The 18,826-nt window shown below is 42.0% G+C and overlaps 1 protein-coding gene across 1 annotated transcript; it reads left to right on the top strand.

The window, feature by feature from the left end:
- The first annotated feature begins 3,800 nt into the window (after window positions 1-3,800).
- On the top strand, window positions 3,801-4,657 carry CRR41 (potassium/sodium hyperpolarization-activated cyclic nucleotide-gated channel protein). Its single transcript, XM_008777698.6, has one exon. It carries the CDS (start codon window positions 3,885-3,887, stop codon window positions 4,521-4,523), a length of 639 nt encoding a protein of 212 aa, XP_008775920.2. The 5' UTR covers window positions 3,801-3,884; the 3' UTR covers window positions 4,524-4,657.
- The last annotated feature ends 14,169 nt before the right edge of the window (window positions 4,658-18,826 follow it).

Genomic DNA, 18,826 nt, shown 5'->3' with positions numbered 1-18,826 from the left:
ATGACCAAAACAATGAAACCATAAGAGGGTGGGGTGTCCCATGCAATGATTAAAGCATGGAAGAATAGAAAGAAGGCCTAGAAATGATACTTTCCCTTTCTTATTTTAATCAACGGGTGCATATTTGGGTCCCACTTTTCAACATCATATATCAACAGGCGTTTGTCCTCACAAATTGGTTGTCATCAGACTAATTATATCACAAATTAGATCTGTAATGTTGGCCATAAAGGCCAGAATCCCATGTCATTTATGTCATCCAAAAATATCAATCTTAAATTAGGCCTAACCCTTAAGTTCATGCGTCTCTTTTTTCAGAGAGTCCAGTCCATATGAGTTGTCCTACCTACGAGCATTGAAGAGGATCAAATTAGACACCACAGGAATCATTTTCTTGAAGGCATCTTATAATCTAGATGAGAATTTAAAGTCGACAAGGATTGTTTAAATCTGGACGTAAAACTTCTTCTAATTTGTAACGTGTATGTGTCACAACAATTATATCAATGTGTCCTCTTTTCTGCCAAAGATAGTTTGGTATTTCCTTTTTGACAATAAGATACTTTGGCCTTAAAGTTGGCACCTCTGGGGAGTCGTTCTGAAGTTGCTCGGTAGCTGCTGTTCATCTATCACGATTCACGAGTTGACCAACCCCATCTAAAGTTTGCATGGGTAGGTTTGTAACTTTGTATTGGATGATTTGTTTCCATCCATATTGATTCCCCCATTCCTATGCGAAGTCAAACATACTTTCATACGGAACCAGGTTTTCGAAGACAAATTTACTAGCAAATCTATTCAATAAAGAAAAATGTTTATATCATTTTTATTTTCTTAGAATCATGGGATACTTGATATCTTGCACCTGAATAACTTAAAAGCGAAGGGGCGTGTCTCTTGGCCCAAATCAATTTTCATGCATTTAATTTAATATGGTCCAATAAATGACATTGGCAGAATTTTTTTAGTCAGTTTCCACTTTTATTGAATATTAGCTTAATTTTAGAGATCACGTAACAACCCATATTAACCCAAAATATTTTTCTTTATTAGCATGATTCTGTATCGGCTTGTATTATTTTTTTTTTTGAGCATTATCCTATTAAAATGATTTTAAAGGCCAAACAACAACTTGTATCAGTAAATAATATATTTTTTTATTAACATGATCCTATATCAATCTGATGGGGGAAAAGTGGACCACCCCACACATACGATTAAAACACCTGAATCCGACGGTAGGCGTAATCTCGATAAGTGTGGTCTCGGCAAGCACGACCTCGACAGGCATGACCTTGGCATGCATGGTCTCGGCTGAGCAAAGCCCGATTGATCTTGAAGTTGAGGAAGACCTAGTCAGAAGCTGAGACCGACTCCGACTTCACCAATAGTCAAGCCGGTCTGCCTAAAGAAGCGATCACCAAATCCTCTATGTCCGGGATCAAATTCCGCAGTCTCCGCCATAACGGTTGTTAATATTTGAATCCGCGCAATCTCAGCCGATCGTCAGCTAGCTTGAAATCTCATGTCATCTAAGGTAATTTATTTAATCCAAATTTGCGCAATCACATCCGATTGCGTGTAACCGCTATATCCCTTCCTATAAAGAGGGGAGACTCTGGGAAAGGGGCATCTTCTTCCCTCGCAAGAAAACATCTCTCCATTAAAAATATCTCCATATCCCTCTCTCACTTAAGCATCGGAGAGCCTGAGCCGGAAGAGCATCGGAGAGCCTTCGCCGGATCTTCCGGCTCAGGCTTCTTGCAGGTCTGCCAGAGACAGCCGTCCGTCACCGCGCTGCAGTAGAAGCTCCTCCTCCTTAGTTCGCGATCACCCCGAGTCTGTTTTCCAGCAACATATGGTGCTAGAGAAAGGGTCCCGCCGAAACTTTCCCACACAAATCCTTCCCGCTGGGGGTAGTGTTGGGGGCGGACAAGGGATCCGGAACTTTAGTCCCGTATTGGAAGAGTAGCGGAAAGGATTGTGCCTTATAAAGAGGGGCCACCTCTTTCCTTCCAAAAGGCCCATTTAAGAAGAACAAGACCGTGAGGAGAATATTGTCCATTAAGAGCTTTTAATCTTAAAGCAAAGCTGCTTTCAAAAAAAAAAAAAAAAAAAATCTGCGGGTGCACCTCGTCAAGTGCGAAGCATTTTATAGTTTACTGCCAATATTAATATTACAGCGACAACAGAGGACGGATATCTTAAGTTCTCTTTTGGTATTGCTAAGCAAGCCAAATCTGCGAGGTACAATAACTTCAGCATATACCTCACGGAATTGTGTACGCAACAAGAAACTATATAAGAAAACTGCCACACTAGCAGCTAAATACTTAGCGTGTCTTGGTCACCATGTGTATTTTGTGGGCTTGCGTGCATGGCCGAAGTGCTGGATATCAAAAGAACAACTAACGATGGCGCATATCCCTAACAAAAAGTCGGTGTACACAATAATAGAAGACCACGCAAGAAAAGTGCTATTGAGGGTCAATTGTTAACCATCATATCAAACATGGAGTTGTGTAGACAACAAGAAACTATACTAGGCTTTGCTAGACGAAAGAAAAATCCAAATTGGGCACCGCTCCCATGGATTGGAGACAAAAAATTTTAACTAAATTGTTGAAAAAATATTTATTTGACATTTTATCAGTACAGTATGATACAATATAGAATTTTTTTCGATATATACAGTACCAATATATTATTTATATAAAATATTAATACCGTACTGATATAGGATGCCTAGGAAAGTACTTTTGACATTTTTAGTTGATCATGGGAAAGTGACAAATTTACCAAATGCTTATGTTTGGTTGACCATCCACTTTCCTGAGAAAGTTATATATAATTTCTATTATGCTCTTAATAAAAATTAGATTTTTAATGCCTCTTTAATGCTTCTTTAATGCTGAAGAGCCTTTTTGGAAAAAAATAAAAATAGAGTGATTCCCGCCTTATGGGAAAGTAACTTTCCCATGTTTCTTATGGGAAAAACTTTCCCATGAACGGGAAAGACTTTTCCATGAAGGGCTTGTTTAGTTCGCGGGAAAAGAAGGGGAAAAATATGGTCAACGAAAAAGTAATGAGATGCTTCTTGTTTGGTTGTAGTTTTCAAAGAAGAGATATGGAAAAGTTGTAGTCCCATGGAAATATGATTTCCACATTTCATGGGAAAGTTACTTTCTCATGAGAAACATGAGAAAGTTACTTTCCCATGAGAAACATGAGAAAGTTACTTTCCCATGAGGCGGGAATTACTCCATTTTTGTTTTTTCCCAAAAAAGCCCTTCAGCATTAAAGAGGCATTAAAAATCTAATTTTTATTAAGGGTATAATAGGAATTACACATAACTTTTCTAAAAAAGTGGATGGTCAACTAAACATAAACACTCTGCAAATCTGTTACTTTTCTATGTCTAACCAAACATGCCAAAAGTACATTCCCAAGCATTCTCTTCTTAGTAATCTTCATATTCCTGGGAGGGAAAAAGTTTTCCGCGAAACAAACGAGCCCGAAATGTGGAAATCATATTTTCATAGGAATACAACTTTGGCATCTTTTTACTTTTCCGTTGGCCACACTTTTTCTCTTTTTTTTTTTTCCTGCGATCAAACGTATTTATATAAAATATGGTACATTTTCGTACTGCTTGTTTTAAAGTGGTACGGTAAATTATGATTGGAATCATTATGAGGAGAGGAGAGAACACCCAGGTGCAACTAATTGCCAATTTGTTGTCAAGAGGAGAGAACACTTATCTTCACCTCGGGTTCCGGCAACCAGAATTTTTTTCTCCAAAAATAAAAGGAAAAATATCCTAACCCCGCCTTATCTCCAGTTTTCCACTCCACGCCAGGAGCGCTCTTCCTAGACCCCAGCTATGGCTTCCGCGCTTCGATTCTTCCCCCTCCTAAACCCCCGCCCTTTCCATTCCCTCCCCTCCCGCCAAAAATCTCCCGCCACTGTCGCCATCCCTCGCTGCTCGTCCAATTCAAATCCCAACGGTAATCCTAACCCGACTCCAGAAGAGAACGACTCGATCCCCGAGCCGCCGTCCGTGGGCGGCGCCACCTCCTACGAGGTCGAGAAGCGGGTCAAGTCGGCGATCCTCCGGGACGGGCGCCGGCCGGCGAAGATCGAGCGGCCGGAGCCGCCCAACTTCGAGATTGGATGGAAGCGGACGAAGGAGATCAAAACGGAGAAGCCCAAGGGCTGGATGATCGCGGATTTTTTGGAGAAATTGGAGGGACTGATGGGGCGGCGGCAGTACGGGTCGGCGGAGCTGCTGGCGAAGGTCGGGGAGATCGTGGCGGAGCAGGCGCGGGAGGAGGCGGAGGTGCTGGTGGCCGGCGGCGAGGTGGAGGAGCGGCTGGTGACGGAGCTCTACCGGGTGCTAAAGCTCATGGAGATGGACCTGGAGATGGTGAAGGCGGCCATCAAGGAAGAGACGCTCGCCCTGCGACTCGACCAAGCCCAGGCCCGCTGCCGCCAGGCCATCCTTGTCGCCCTCTCCTTCTGATCTTGGCCATGTTGTTCGAATTAATGCTCGTTAACACCAGTTTCTGGCTTATTACTACTCCAAATCATAATGTCAAAATTTTGTGCTACTTATGTAGAGAATTTATATATTGGGACTAAGATTGATGGGTAGCACGGCAGGATTGCACATATATTCTATTTTCTATAGGATAGCTAACATTAGCTTTATTTAAATTTTTAGAAAGGGTTTATGATTGGGTTTATATAATATGATTGCTTTATTTTATTTAATTATGTTATTTTTAGCATATTTATAGTCATAAATAATGCACTTTATACCCAGACTCAATTGTGAACTACTAAGGTCAAGTTTGATTTCATCTCTATTGCAAGATAAATAGCAAACTTTGATGCCGATAAATCCACAATATCAAGGCTGTGAGGTTTTGGATTGCTTCATGATTCACCAAAAAAGATGCAAAACAAACTGCAAGGAAATGCTCGTTTTTTGAAAGTTTTAACTTGTTTTCGATCGAGGATTGAGTCAGGGCATAAAGTGAATATGCATGTAGATCTCTATCTAGACGTGTCTTCAGCAAAATTACAAAATCCAATGTTCTATTTAGAGCTCATGAGCTCCTAGATAGGCATGAGCAGAGTTGTTAGCTTTAGAAGGTTCCAATTGGGATATAAGATTATAAAAGGTTAGACAAAGGTAGGGGTAAAAATGGATCAGATAATATCAATTTGGATCTATCTGAATATGGACATAAATTAGAGTATCTCAGCAATATCTATATTATTCTTTTAAAAAAAAGATATAAATATAGATAAATAGTTATTTTATTTGTACTTGAATATCCGGTTTTATTTGTTATTCTATTTAGTGTTATATAGCATTTATAAATTTTTAAGAGAATAAATAACTTTGTTAACGTATTACTGACTTAATTTATCTTCTATTTGGTGATCTCTTTGATTTTATGGCCACAAGATTATAACTATCACTCTTATATTTGTGTTTATATCTATTTTCCATTATTCGATATATCCGTTTCCATTTACAATGAATATAAATATAAAATTTTTATATCTAATTAAAATACATATCTGCATCTATATTCGTCAAACGTAAACAAAAACAAATATGGCTACACTGATATCTAAACCATATTCAATCTACTATTTTCCATGGGCTATAAAATGATATAGGGTGTGATAGAGGGAAAAATGAGTCATCCAGCCCACAGCTAAAAGGCCGCCTAGTTTCGGCCCAGTAAACAGCAACAACAATCGGATGAATCTTCACCTCGGCCCAGGGCCAGCTCGTCCTCGGTAGGGGTGCAAATGGGTCGGATCAGATTGGGTCCTGGATGATCCCGATCTCGACCCGGTTTTTTGTTCGGATCCTAATTTTGGACCCAGATCCGATCCGGTTGAAGATCGGGTCGGGTCGGGTCGGGTCCGATTCAGGTCTTGGTCGGATCCGGGTCCGAGTCGGATCGGGTTTAGGTCCAAATCGGATCCAATTTTTTTGTGCTTTTGGAAAAGGATTTGGGCAAATCTAATTTGGTCATATCATAACTATGAGGTGCTGGGTGACCCATGACTTGAAAGACTTGCAATTGACCTCCAGTCATAACAGATGACCCCTGACTAAGCGGTCTACAAGCCAAATTTCATATCACACTATTTTTTGTCCATATGACTGATTGGACGGAACTTGGTGTCTCCCGGCTCCCCACTCACGAGGACAAAAAAAATCCCAGACCTTCTTCCAAAATCCAAGTCCATTCAAGAAAACTGGCACATGACCCATATTCAGTTCGGTGTTCCCTCACTTCCTTCCTGCAAAAGCTAAAAAAAACAGAAACCAAAAAACAGAAGAAAAAAAAGAAAAAAAAAAAAGCCTGCTACCGAGACACCAGATGTATCAACAGTGTAATAGATCGAGAGAGGATCCTCACGGACCAATAGTGCCACGATCCACACAAAAAAAAGAAAAAAAAAACTCTCTTTTGCTTTTTCCCCCTCTTTCTTTCTCTCTTCGGATCCATTCGGATCGGTTCGGATCCGTTCGGTGAACCCAGACCCGACCCAAAAAATGATTCGGATCCAATTTTAGGACCCGACTCGGACCCGCGGGTCCTAAAATTCGGGTCGGGTCGGATCTACGCGGGTCGGGCCGGGTCGGGTCTCGGATCGACCCGACCCATTTGCAGTCTTAGTCCTCGGAACTTCGCCGAAAGCTTCACCAACTCCAAACACTTGCCGACCAAGTTCGGGGTGCCTTCAGACAAACACCGACCCGTCCCGACCAAGTTCGGGACGCCAAATCCCCAGCGATACGCTCTCATCTTCGAGCTCGGGGCGCACCTCCGAGCACACCCCGGAGCCCACGAAACCGAGCTACTCCCAGTATCTGCCAGGCCGACCTCGTCAAATGCATGGCGTGACTACTTAACAAGTTGGACCTCGTCAGTGACCGCACCAGCATACGGGCCCACGCCCACCTACGCGGCCGTACTCCACCACACTACCACGTCATGCCTCCATAACCGGCCAACAGCAGTCAGACGACACTGTGACTACTCTGGCCATGTCCTGCTGTGACTGTCAACGCCCTACCATTCTTAGGAACAGGTTGTACCGCATGTCATCTGCCCATTTGGGTTGCACGACATCCGGTTCAGAGCCATACCCCCTCATGATGGGGACTGACAGTACCTCTGTCACCTGGACCACTCCACCGAGGCTATAAATAGCTCGCTCAGGTAATTTTTAAGGGACACTCTTTTGGCTGGGCCTACTAAACTCCACTCTAACTTGATCGTCGGAGGGTCCTCACTGGAACCCCACCGGTGAGGCTTTGTACAGGTTCGCCACCGCGCAGGAGGTGGCGCTCGTCCTCTTTTTCCACTCACCGGCAGCTCCCTCGACCCCTCCGGCGTGGTCACCCTCGAGCCAGATTTGAACCACAACAGGATGATTAGTGGATCTCCAGGTACAGACATTAGATGCTTGGCCTGCTTACATCCCCCCTAAGCTGCGGCTGGATTTGGTCCAGGCCAGGTCAGCACATCCACCTGCCTGAGCCTCAAACTGCTTGGTCCAAACATATTTTGGGCTCGTTTGGTTCGCGGGAAGTATTTTCCCTCCTAGAAATATGATTCCTGGGAATCAGATTCCTAGGAAGAGGATACCTAGGAAAGTACTTTTGGCATGTTTGGTTAACCATGGGAAAGTGACAAATTTCCAAAGTGCTTATGTTTGGTTGACCATCCACTTTCCTAGGAAAGTTAAGTATAATTCCTATTATGCCCTTAATAAAAATTAGGTCTTTAATGCCTCTTTAATGCTTCTTTAATGCTGAAGGGTCTTTTTGGGAAAAAATAAAAAAGGAGTGATTCCCACCTCATGGGAAAGTAACTTTCCCATGTTTCTCATGGGAAAGACTTTCCCATGAAATGTGGGAATCATATTCCCATGGGAATACAACTTTCCCATCTCTCTCCTTTGAAAACTCCAACCAAACAAGAGGCATTTCATTACTTTCCCGTTGACCACACTTTCCCCCCTCCTTTTCCTGCGAACCAAACGAGCCCTTTAGATCTGCTGCACAGAAATATGAGCTCATAACATTTTTATATACTTTGAGAAAGCTAAAACATAACATATGTACTAGGATGTGAGAAGCAAGTGTTTTTACGCTGTGTTTTTGGATACTATGACTTGAATAAGAACTTGAATGAATAACACAGTAGATTGCCAATCTACATTCAGCTTCGGGGCAGGTGGGCGAGCTGGATTAATTCTTAACTCGAGCCCTGCCTCAAAATCTAATTGCATCTTGGATTCCAGGGCCAGACCCAACCTAAACTTTTCCTGACCGAGCCGAAAAGCCAACCTGAAGCTCGACCAGCCTGACAGACCTTGGACCAGCCTAGCCCCCAAAACTCTTGCCCATGCCTCGTTTGCCCCAGGCTCAAAGAGGCCTTGCATAACCCAAATTCCCACTTTATGACTGATCCAACTTGAGAAGATGACTTGATTCGAGTGAGTATTATTTGAGCCATATAAGTTTTTTATCTTTTTTTTTTTTTCTTTTGAGAAAAATAATTCTTTGTTTCTTTTTAATAGATGATCTTCTTGTAAAAACAAAAGCGTTCTTAGTGCGTTACTGATGAAAAGTCATGCTTGCCAATGTTTTCTTTAGCTAGAACTTTTTGCCTCTCGTGTTGTGATGCCAGGAAGACGAGCAAAAGATTGCCTAAAACAATAGTTTTAGCAAGAATCTTTTGAAACAAATCGGAAATGCAAGACCTAACTAGAAGCAGAATAAGTTAAGAAGATAAGAGTGGACAAACCCGGCCCAGCAACCTAGAGATTTTTTTTATAATAAATTTAGACATAAGTGGCATCCCATGGATAAAAATGCCTAATTAATCAATGGAGTTGCACATGTGATCATGGAATTATCTTGATTCCACATCTCTCACATTTACACCCTCGTGCATTATAATTTATTGTCCCTGCATGCAATATCATAATTGAGGTCATAGGCATATAAATAGCATCCGGTGGAGACATGAAATTAAGAATATATGATGTAATTAGTAGCAGGATAACGTGAAGTATCTGGAGGAGGTGATATGTTAAAAGTCTCCTCGAACCCGGTGCATCAATAAAACAAATCTTATAGCCAATCCAACCCAACTTAGAAATTCTTGAAGCTTGAATTCAAATTTGACTCATGTTTGAAAAACCTAATCCAACTCGGCCAGCTTGCAAACCTAGTGATGCCGCTAGCATCAACCAGCAGCATTTTTAACAATAACAATCTACCACCATGTTTCGTGCAGCTAATTTCTTGAAGCTTTTTTAACATTTAGCTTTCCCACCCATTGAAACAGAAAATGCAATTGAAGACCAATATAAACAGCAAATGCGATTATTTATTAGCATCAAATTTCATACAATTTTTAAGTTGCACATGGTAGAGGCCTATGTTTTGAATCCTGGTGGTGGCGCGTATTTCTCAAAAATTTTCTTCAAAGGAAAAGAGAATATAGATTTGTATAATTTTCTTTTCTCCAAACATATTGCATCGCATCAAATATGATCAAGTGATGTAGGTTTTAGTGTATCTCATCAAAAAAAAAAAGAGGATTTAGTGTAGGTGCAAATGGAAGGATCATACAATCATCTTTTATTCATCTGCATGAGAACTATATATGTGATCATGAATGCATGAAATTAGCATTATGAAACAGGCTGATATCAACATATATATATATATATATATATATATATATATATATATAACCATGGCCAATACGACTGCCGACTCGCCGAGCACGTCCTGGTGCAGGGATGAGCCTGTCCCGGTCGCGGTGGCTCCATCTCCCCCTCTGCTTTTGTTGGCGAGAAGAGAGGGATTTGGGAGTGATTTATAGTGGATTCACTAACAGAGATTTGGTAAGGCACCTAATTAGGAGATGTTATGGTGGATTCACTAACAGAGATTTGGTAAGGCTCCTAATTAGGAGATGTGTTTGAATTAGATGCGGTTGTTATGGAGAGTTTTTCTCCTACGATTGTTTGCCTGTTTGGATCTGCCTTCTATTGTTGCCTTTGGCCTTTATATAGGTCTATGCTGGTGTATTCTTTGTTAACATAGTGAATAAAAAGATCCCATCTCTCTTCTCCCGTGGACGTAGGCTTTCAAGCCGAACCACGTAAAATTGTTTGTTCTCTGTTTCGTTCTTTGTTTTGACATGGTATCAGAGCAGGAAGAAGGCAAGGTCGATGCCATTGGTTTGAGTTGTTTGTCGATCTAGTTTTTGCACCAAAGGTTATCCGAATAAGTGTTTCTTTTAGATCGTTTTTTCTTCTGATCTGATTGTGTTTCCTCTCCTTATCAATGGGAGAATCTGATATTAATCCTAGTTGGAAGTTATCAACTGTTCCGTTGAATGATATTAACTATATATCTTGGTCTCATGCTGTGACGCTGTCTCTTGGGGGCAAGAGAAAGTTGGGTTTCATTGATGGTAAAACTTCCTGTCCTGAAAAAACTGATTCGAAATTTGAAGAGTGGATATGTAATGATCAACTCATTAGATCATGGCTTCTCAATTCTATGGAGCCACAAATTGCTGATATCTTTACCTTTTCCGACTCCGCAAAAGAATTATGGGATTCGGTTTCAGATCTGTATGGTAATCAAAATAATGCTGCTCGCATCTTTGAATTAAAGCGGGAGATTGCTGCAACAGACGAAGGTGACAAAACCTTCATCGAACATCTCAGGGGTCTTAAGAAAATGTGGGATGAGCTTGACATGTATCGCCCACCTACTATTGATGCGAAGACTCTTCTGAAACGAGCAGAAGAGGACAAAAATTTTTCACTATTGAGTAGCTTGAAACCAGAATATGAGAATCTTAGAAGTAACATACTCATGAATCCCTCACTTCCACATTGTCTAGTCTGTGCTCTACTATTCAAAGAGAAGAGACTCGGAAAAAGGCTATGAGTAGCGATATGAAATCAATATCTGATAGAACTGAATCCAGTGCTTTTCTGTCTGAGAAATATGAAAAGAAGAAGGTCTCCGGCAGTGCAAAAGAAAAGAATTACAAGAATAAAACTAGGAAGGAATTTTTTTTCTTGCGAACATTGTGGAAAAAAATGGCACACCAAGGACCGTTGTTAGGATCTTCATCCTTATCTCAGGCCTAATCTTGGTAGCATTGATAAAAAGGAGCAAGCAACGGCCGTAGATACATCGATCTCAATACAACATTTAAGTCATCTACTTCAACAACTCAGTAAGTTTGTCACGTCTGAACCAGATTCCTCCACTCATGTGTCAGGTAACCTTCAAGCTCTCTTTAGTTTTTCCAGTGTCAATACTTGGATCGTTGATTCTGAAGCAACAGATCATATGGCCAACGATTCTACTTATTTGCTTGATTTTTCTGATAGTTCCAACAAACATGTTATTTCTGTTGCTAATGGGACCACAGTTCCAGTTTTGGGATCTGAAAAAATTAACTTATTCTCTGGCTCTCCGAGTTCAAATGCTCTATTTGTTCCTTCATTTTCTTCACAACTTCTTTCAGTTGGAAAAATTACATGCTCACTAAATTGCAATGTTATTTTTCCCCCCACTGCTGTTACCTTTCAGGATCGAACATCACGGAGGAAGATTGGTGAGGGAGTTTATTCTCATGGTCTCTACTTGTTCAAACCGTTTGACAGATCATGTCACACTAGTGGTTTAACAGAAAGTCATGTTTTGCATCAACGGCTTGGACATCCATCCAACCATATTTTGTCCTGTCTTTTTCCTTCATTACTCATTGAGTCCTCTACTTGTGATGTTTGTCAGTTATCTAAGCAGACTCGTTTACCTTTTGATAATTCAAAGTCTTTGACTGCCGACTTCTTTGAATTAATTCATTTAGATTTATGGGGTCCTGCACCTATTGATTCTTGTGATGGCTATAAATACTTTGTGTTGTTTATTGATGATCGATCTTGTGCTACCTGGATATACTTATTGAAATCTAAAACTGATGTGTGCTCTGTTTTCAAAGAATTTCATAGTATGGTGATGAATCAATTTGGTGCTAAAGTAAAATTTTTTCTATCTGATAATGGTTCTGAGTTTGTCAAAGGTATTTTACCTGATTATTTACGCAGCCAAGGAATCATTCATCAAACAACCTATGTCGGTACTCCACAGCAGAATGGTGTTTCTGAAAGAAAAAACCGCCATATACTAGAGATCACCCGAGCTCTTTTGTTTCAAATGAATGTTCCAAAAAAGTATTGGTCACATGGAGTTTTGACTGCAGTCTATCTAATCAATCGACTTCCTAGTCGTGTTCTCGATTTCAAGTCACCTTTGGAAGTTCTTTTAAACTGCAAGCTTGATATCTCACACTTGCGGATTTTTGGCTGTGTATGTTATGTTCATCAACAGGCGATTCATCGTGATAAGCTAGATGCTCGTGCCACTTGTTATGTATTTCTCGGGTATTCTTCTACAAAGAAAGGGTACAAGTGTTATGATCCAATATCACGAAAGTTAGTTATTTCTCGTGATGTTCGATTTGATGAGTCTAAGCCTTTCTTTCAAGCCAAAAAGGAGGATGGAAATTTGCCGCAGGGGGGAGTACTTGTCTGATTTGGTACCACTTCCAACAGCGAGCGTCAATCCTATGGTGACTGAGGAACAAGAACCAGAACAGGTACAAACTATGGCTGACGCGGAGCTTGGATCTTTGGCACTAGAGGACTCTGCTCAGTCTAATATTTTTCCTACCGAAATTATCCCACGGTGGTCAAGTAGAGAGTCGCGCCCTCCAGCTGCAATGAAAGACTTCTTTACTTATCATGCAGTATCTTATCCAATACAAGACTATGTGACATATGATAAAGTTACTCGTTCTCATGTTGCATTCTTAAGTGCTATATCTAATGAGAATGAACCAACAAACTTTTAAGAAGCCAACTCCAAGCCTGTTTGGAAACAAGCTATGAAAGAAGAACTCCAAGCTCTTGATGAGAATAAAACTTGGACTATTGTCCAGCTGCCATTGGGAAAGAAATCTGTGGGATGTCGTTGGGTATACAAGATCAAGTATAACAGTGACGGTACCATAGAACAATATAAAGCAAGACTTGTTGCTAAGGGATTTACTCAGACATATGGAGTAGACTACACAGAAACTTTTGCTCCAGTTGCTAAGACGAATATTTTTCGGGTTCTCCTATCTCTTGCTATCAATTATGGTTGGAAACTCTTTCAGATGGATGCAAAGAATGCCTTCTTACATGGCGATCTAGAAGAGAAAGTTTATATGAGTATTCCACCAGGACATCATCTAGTGAACAAGCCCGATCTGGTATGCAAGTTGAATAAAGCTATCTACGGTCTCAAGCAATCACCACGAGCTTGGTACACTAAGCTCAGTCATGTGCTAATAAATATTGGGCTTAAAGAAGCAGTGCAGATCCTTCCATGTTTGTTAAGAAAGGTTTTTTTGGCACCACTATTGTTCTTGTTTATGTGGATGACATAGTAATCACTGGAGATGATCAATGTGAAATTTCAAAACTCAAGGCTCTTCTTCATAAAAAATTTTCCATTAAAGATTTGGGTGTTTTAAAATATTTTTTGGGATTAGAAGTTGCTTATTCAAATAAAGGCATCTTTCTTAATCAAAGAAAGTATGTGATGGATTTATTACATGAACAGGAAAAATAGGAGTGAAACCTGTTGACACTCCTATTGAGAGTGGAGGCAATTTTTATGCGGATGGTGAACTGCTGTCTGATGTTGGTCAATTTCAGCGATTAGTTGGTAAACTAATCTATCTCACAATTACTTACCCTGATATTTCTTATGCAGTGAGCTTGGTTAGTCGCTTTATGCATGCTCCACGAGTTAATCACATGACGACTGTTAATAGAATACTGCAATACTTAAAAGGATCATCTGGAAGAGGTATATGGATGCAAAGGAATAGACATAGTTATATTAGTGTGTTGCCCAGATAGACAACCCAAGAGGGGGGGTGAATTGGGTTTTAAAATAATTATTGCAATTAAATGGTTTGTGAAATACTAATTAGTACCTTTTGCAAGTTGATTAATTAGATGCTATGTGCAGTGAATGAAATGAAAGTAAAAGACGACAAGGCAATCACAAACACAATGATTTTATAGTGGTTCGGAGCTAACCCTTGCTCCTACGTCCACTCCCCAAGCCTCACTTGGGAATTCACTATAACCCCTCGGATTACAGCCGGTTGTTTTACAAGCTCACAACCTAACTTGTTGTTTTACGAGATCACAACGAACTCGGTCGGTTTTCCCAGGCTCACCGACTAGAACCACCCGATTGTTTTCCCGGGATCACAATCAAACCCTTACACGTTGGTTTCAACCTAGGCTCACCAACAAACCTTTACACCCTTGATTCAATCCCCTGATTGAATCAAGTAAGGACCAAATGGATAGAAAAACAAATAGAAAAATACAGCTTCTAAACAAGCAGATATTCAGCAATATAAATAGGAGAGAAGTTAAGAGCCCTCAAACAAGTTTATGAAGATGTAGAGGAGGGCTTCTCGAACTCTGGGTCTCCTCTTGAATGTATTGAAGACTTGAAGGCTGAAGGAGACTTCTTTAATGCTGGGAAGAGTTGGTAGGATGGAGTTTAATGCCCCTCTTCCTTCTTTTCCGTGTATGCTCTTTGAAATCAAATGGTAGCTCGAGATTTCTTGTTTTCTTTGAAAGAAATATCACTTCTCTACCTTGCTACAGTTCTCTGTGGCTATTTAAGCCATTCCCCTCGGAAACTAGCCGTTAGACACAATCTTCTAGCCGTTCTGCACATTCTGCACATCCTGACAATGTTTCCGTTGGGATCGGAGTCGACTCGCGCGATCTGGAGTCGACTCGGCTGCAGCAGGAGTCGACTCATGCTTTTCTGGAGTCGGCTCGGCAACTGTTCCGGATTTGAATTAAAGTGCTCTTCTCGACTGGGAGTCGACTCGACTTAATCCGGAGTCGACTCCCCAAAGTCTGGAGCTGACCTGGCACTTTTGGAGTCGACTCATTCCAAAGAATCCATAGATGTATTCTTCAACTTTGCTCACTCGAGTCGACTCGAAAATTCTGGGAGTCGACTCGGCGCTCAGAGTCCGAACTCCCGATCTTCTGTCTTTTGGCTCGTGCCGTCTTGGAGTCGACTCGGACTGTTTCGGAGTCGACTCGGCTCTCAGTATCCGAAAAACAGTCTTCTGTCTTTTTGGGGTAGCACTGCCTTGGAGTCGACTCGAACTGTCTTGGAGTCGACTCGCCTCTCAGAGACGAAAATACTGTCTTCTGTCTGTTTGGGGTCGCGCTGTCTTGGAGTCGACTCGGCCTTTGCGGGAGTCGACTCGGCTCTCAGTGTCCGAAAGTTGCTCTCTGACTTTTGCCTTGTATTACACTGGGAGTCGACTCTCGCTTCCTTTGGAGTCGACCTGCCAACCATCGGAGTCGACTCGCGTTCCTCAGGAGTCGACTCGGCTCTCAGGGTCCAAAATAACTTCTCTGTCTTTCTGTCTGTAACTCCCTGGAGTCGACTCATACTACTCTGGAGTCGACTCGGCAAGCATCGGAGTCGACTCGCGCTCTTCAGGAGTCGACTCGCTGACAGGTTTTGAGTTGGATCTTTCGGTTCGTCTGTCTGTTCTCAGTCGGAGTCGACTCGTAATGTTCAGGAGTCGACTCGAGCCTGTGCCAGTGCTTCTGATACGCTTGGAGTCGACTCGTAATATCCCGGAGTCGACTCGAGTCTCAGACTTTGGTTCAAATTGACTTCTTAACTTATCCAAAATGTCTTGAACCAAATCTAGAGACACTTAACCATAAATTTACAAGAATTTCACTGAAACACTAGATTGAATTCATTAGTAAACATAAAATATACTCAAATGCTTTGAGCTCATCAAAATTAAATAGGGTTATAATCAATCACTCCACAATCTCCCCCTTTTTGATGATGACAAAACATTGAGTATATGTAAAGTGAATTGCTCAACAAACAAGGAGATTTATAGTAAAATTTTAAAATGAATTCAAGTGTCTGGTTATTTAATTAATCCAAACCTGAAAGGTGTGAAACAATAAATTTTGAAGTTAAAGCTCCCCCTTTCATTTGGAATTATATAAGCCTTCATGTCATGCAATCAATTGTTTGGCTTATATATATTTAATGATTTTGCTTTCTTAAAAAAAATTCAGATTCTCCCCCTCAACACATGCATTCAACTTTGTTTTGATTCTCTGAATTTTCTTTTAGTGCATTGAAGCTTTTGAACTTAAATTTTTGGTTTTTAGAGGAAAAATCTGCCAATTTGTTCTTGAGTATGATTCAACTAATCTCCGAATATCCCTTGAATAGATTCTGGAGATTACTCCGTTAGGAGCCCCAATAGAGAGATAATGAGCCTCGAGGTATCGAATCCACTAAGAACAAATTATTGTGTGTTTTAAAAGTTTTCTTTTTATTGATTTTCATTGATTCCCTTTACATGTCTATTCAATATATTTCTCCCCCTTTTTGTCATCATAGCAAAAAGGAAGAAAGCACATCACACAAGCAATTAGAGATTAATTTGCACATTTTTGAAGAAAATTGTCTACTCATTGTATTGATGTATATGTAGGTACACTTGTGAATACAAAGAGTAAAGCAGTAAGTACATGTCAAAAATGAAAAAGCAGGCTAGGATTTCGTCGAGGAGGATGTGGTTCCCTTGCTCAGTCTTGATTGTTCCATGAGTAGACTGACCCCATCTGTGACGTTCCCTAGCTGCGTGATGATCGCCGAGGTGGCCCTACTGTGGATCGAGGAGAGCTCAGTCAGACTCGCCTGAAGGGTATCCAACTTGGAGATCAACACATTCGCCAGACGCTCGGCCCCCTGACTCTGGCTGCCCATGTCGTGTCGGATGTCATCTCGCATCTTTCGTGTGTTGCTTGTGACATCGCTCATGTTTGAGAATTGGGCTTGTATCAGGCTTCTGACATTGTAGATCTCCTCCCTCAGATGAGCCGTCATCTCGGTCACGGCTGATAATGAGGGAACCAATGCAGAAGAGGGGGCAGTGACTGGACCTCGGAGCTCCCTCAGTAGGTCGTCCCGAAGATCCCGTACAATCTCCTGCCGCAACTCCCGGAGCTGCTCAGGAGAGATCCGGACCGCTATCGGCTGAGTGGGTGGTGCTGAAGAGGAGGGTCCGGCTGAGGTGGATGGTGCTGAGGTGGAGGGATAGGTGGGAAAGTCAGAATCAGGATCAGGACTGGAGGAGTGTCTAGTAGTAGGTGTGGAGGAGGATTGTTTCCTGACCCAGGTTCCCTCTACCTTATGAAATCGCATCCTGTGAAGGGTTCCCTCACCCATGCGATCTGTGTATCGCAGTGCGCGAGAGGGTTTCCCCTCAGGAATAGGGATCTCGGACTCCCTAAAAATCAGGGTATACATCATCCCATATGGAAGGGTGAGCCTAGGTTTGTCTAGTGGCTCACATAGATATTTGTAGATCAGTTTAGGAAAGTTAATTGGGGTGTCTTGGAGAATGTAATACATGAGGGCTAGGTCCCTCTCGGATACAAAGTCGAAGCGGCCGGTCTTAGGAAATAGGGTCCTAGAAATAATACTCAAGAGGAGCCGCATTTCAACTGATAGTGAACTAGCGGACACCTCATCTAGTGGGGACTGGGGTGGACTCCCTAATATGGCCGTAAGGGCCTCAGTCCTATCGGCCGGGTGAGTAGGAAATACCCCTACTTGGGGAAGATGTAGGATTTGTGCTATAAAATCCTCAGAAATGAATAAAGGGACACCTGCTACGGTTCCCTGTATTCCACCATTGCCCCTAGACACTGTCCCATAAAACTCCCTAACTAGCCCTGGGTAAGTGGGGAGATCTAGGGAGCAAAAGAACTCTAGTCCTTGGGCCCTCAACCTATCCCCTATAGTGAAGCCTTCCCGGGAGAGATAGTCGAAGTTGAGATATCTCCCGGTGGAGACCGCCTTCCCGGCGCACGGACGCGAGGGAACCGGCCTCGGCGGGGAACGAACCGGAGGTTGTGGCCTCACGGGATCATTCCGAGCCTTGGACCGTCGCTCGGCGCCGCTCGCGGGTTGGGGCCTCTTCCGGCTTGGGACAACCATCTTACGAGGCATGCTTGACCTAGGGATGGGGAATAAACCTAATGGACGGAAGAAGCTCGACCGAAAAACCCTAACGGAGGTCGGAGACGATGTCGGAGACGGCTCTAGGGTTTGTGAACAGTGGAGGCTGTGAATAGAAGTGTTGATTAAACGCTTGGATTAGGGTTAAAACCCCGGATCCCGACCGCGAGTCGACTCCAGTAAGTTGCGAGTCGACTCGACTCGAGTCGACTCCAAAATATGCGCGAGTCGACTCCCCTTATGCTGACATCGACCTCGAGTCGACTTCCGTCTTTGTGCGAGTCGACTCCCCGTCATGAGCCGACTCTGAAACGTATCCGAGTCGACTCGAACTCTGGCACGCACCTAAAAATCATGCTATTTTCGTACCAAACAAGGGACAATCACTATGTTATGATCTGATTTGATGATCATAGATGAGAAACTCCATATTTAGCACAAGCTAATCATCAAAATCAATGAACTAGAAGAGAATATCACTAGGATGGATCAATCACTCCTAATCCTCTCCTAAGCATACTAAATCGCTCTTCACTCAAGGATTTTGTGAAGATGTCAGCTAGTTGATCATCTGTGCA

Source organism: Phoenix dactylifera, chromosome 1, assembly GCF_051530095.1.
Source record: "Phoenix dactylifera cultivar Ajwa chromosome 1, Ajwa_hap1_PhDact_Kaust_v1.1, whole genome shotgun sequence".
In the NCBI taxonomy this organism is placed as follows: domain Eukaryota; kingdom Viridiplantae; phylum Streptophyta; class Magnoliopsida; order Arecales; family Arecaceae; genus Phoenix; species Phoenix dactylifera.
Note: the sequence above shows the minus strand (reverse complement) of the source record. Positions and strands in the feature narration are given on the sequence as shown.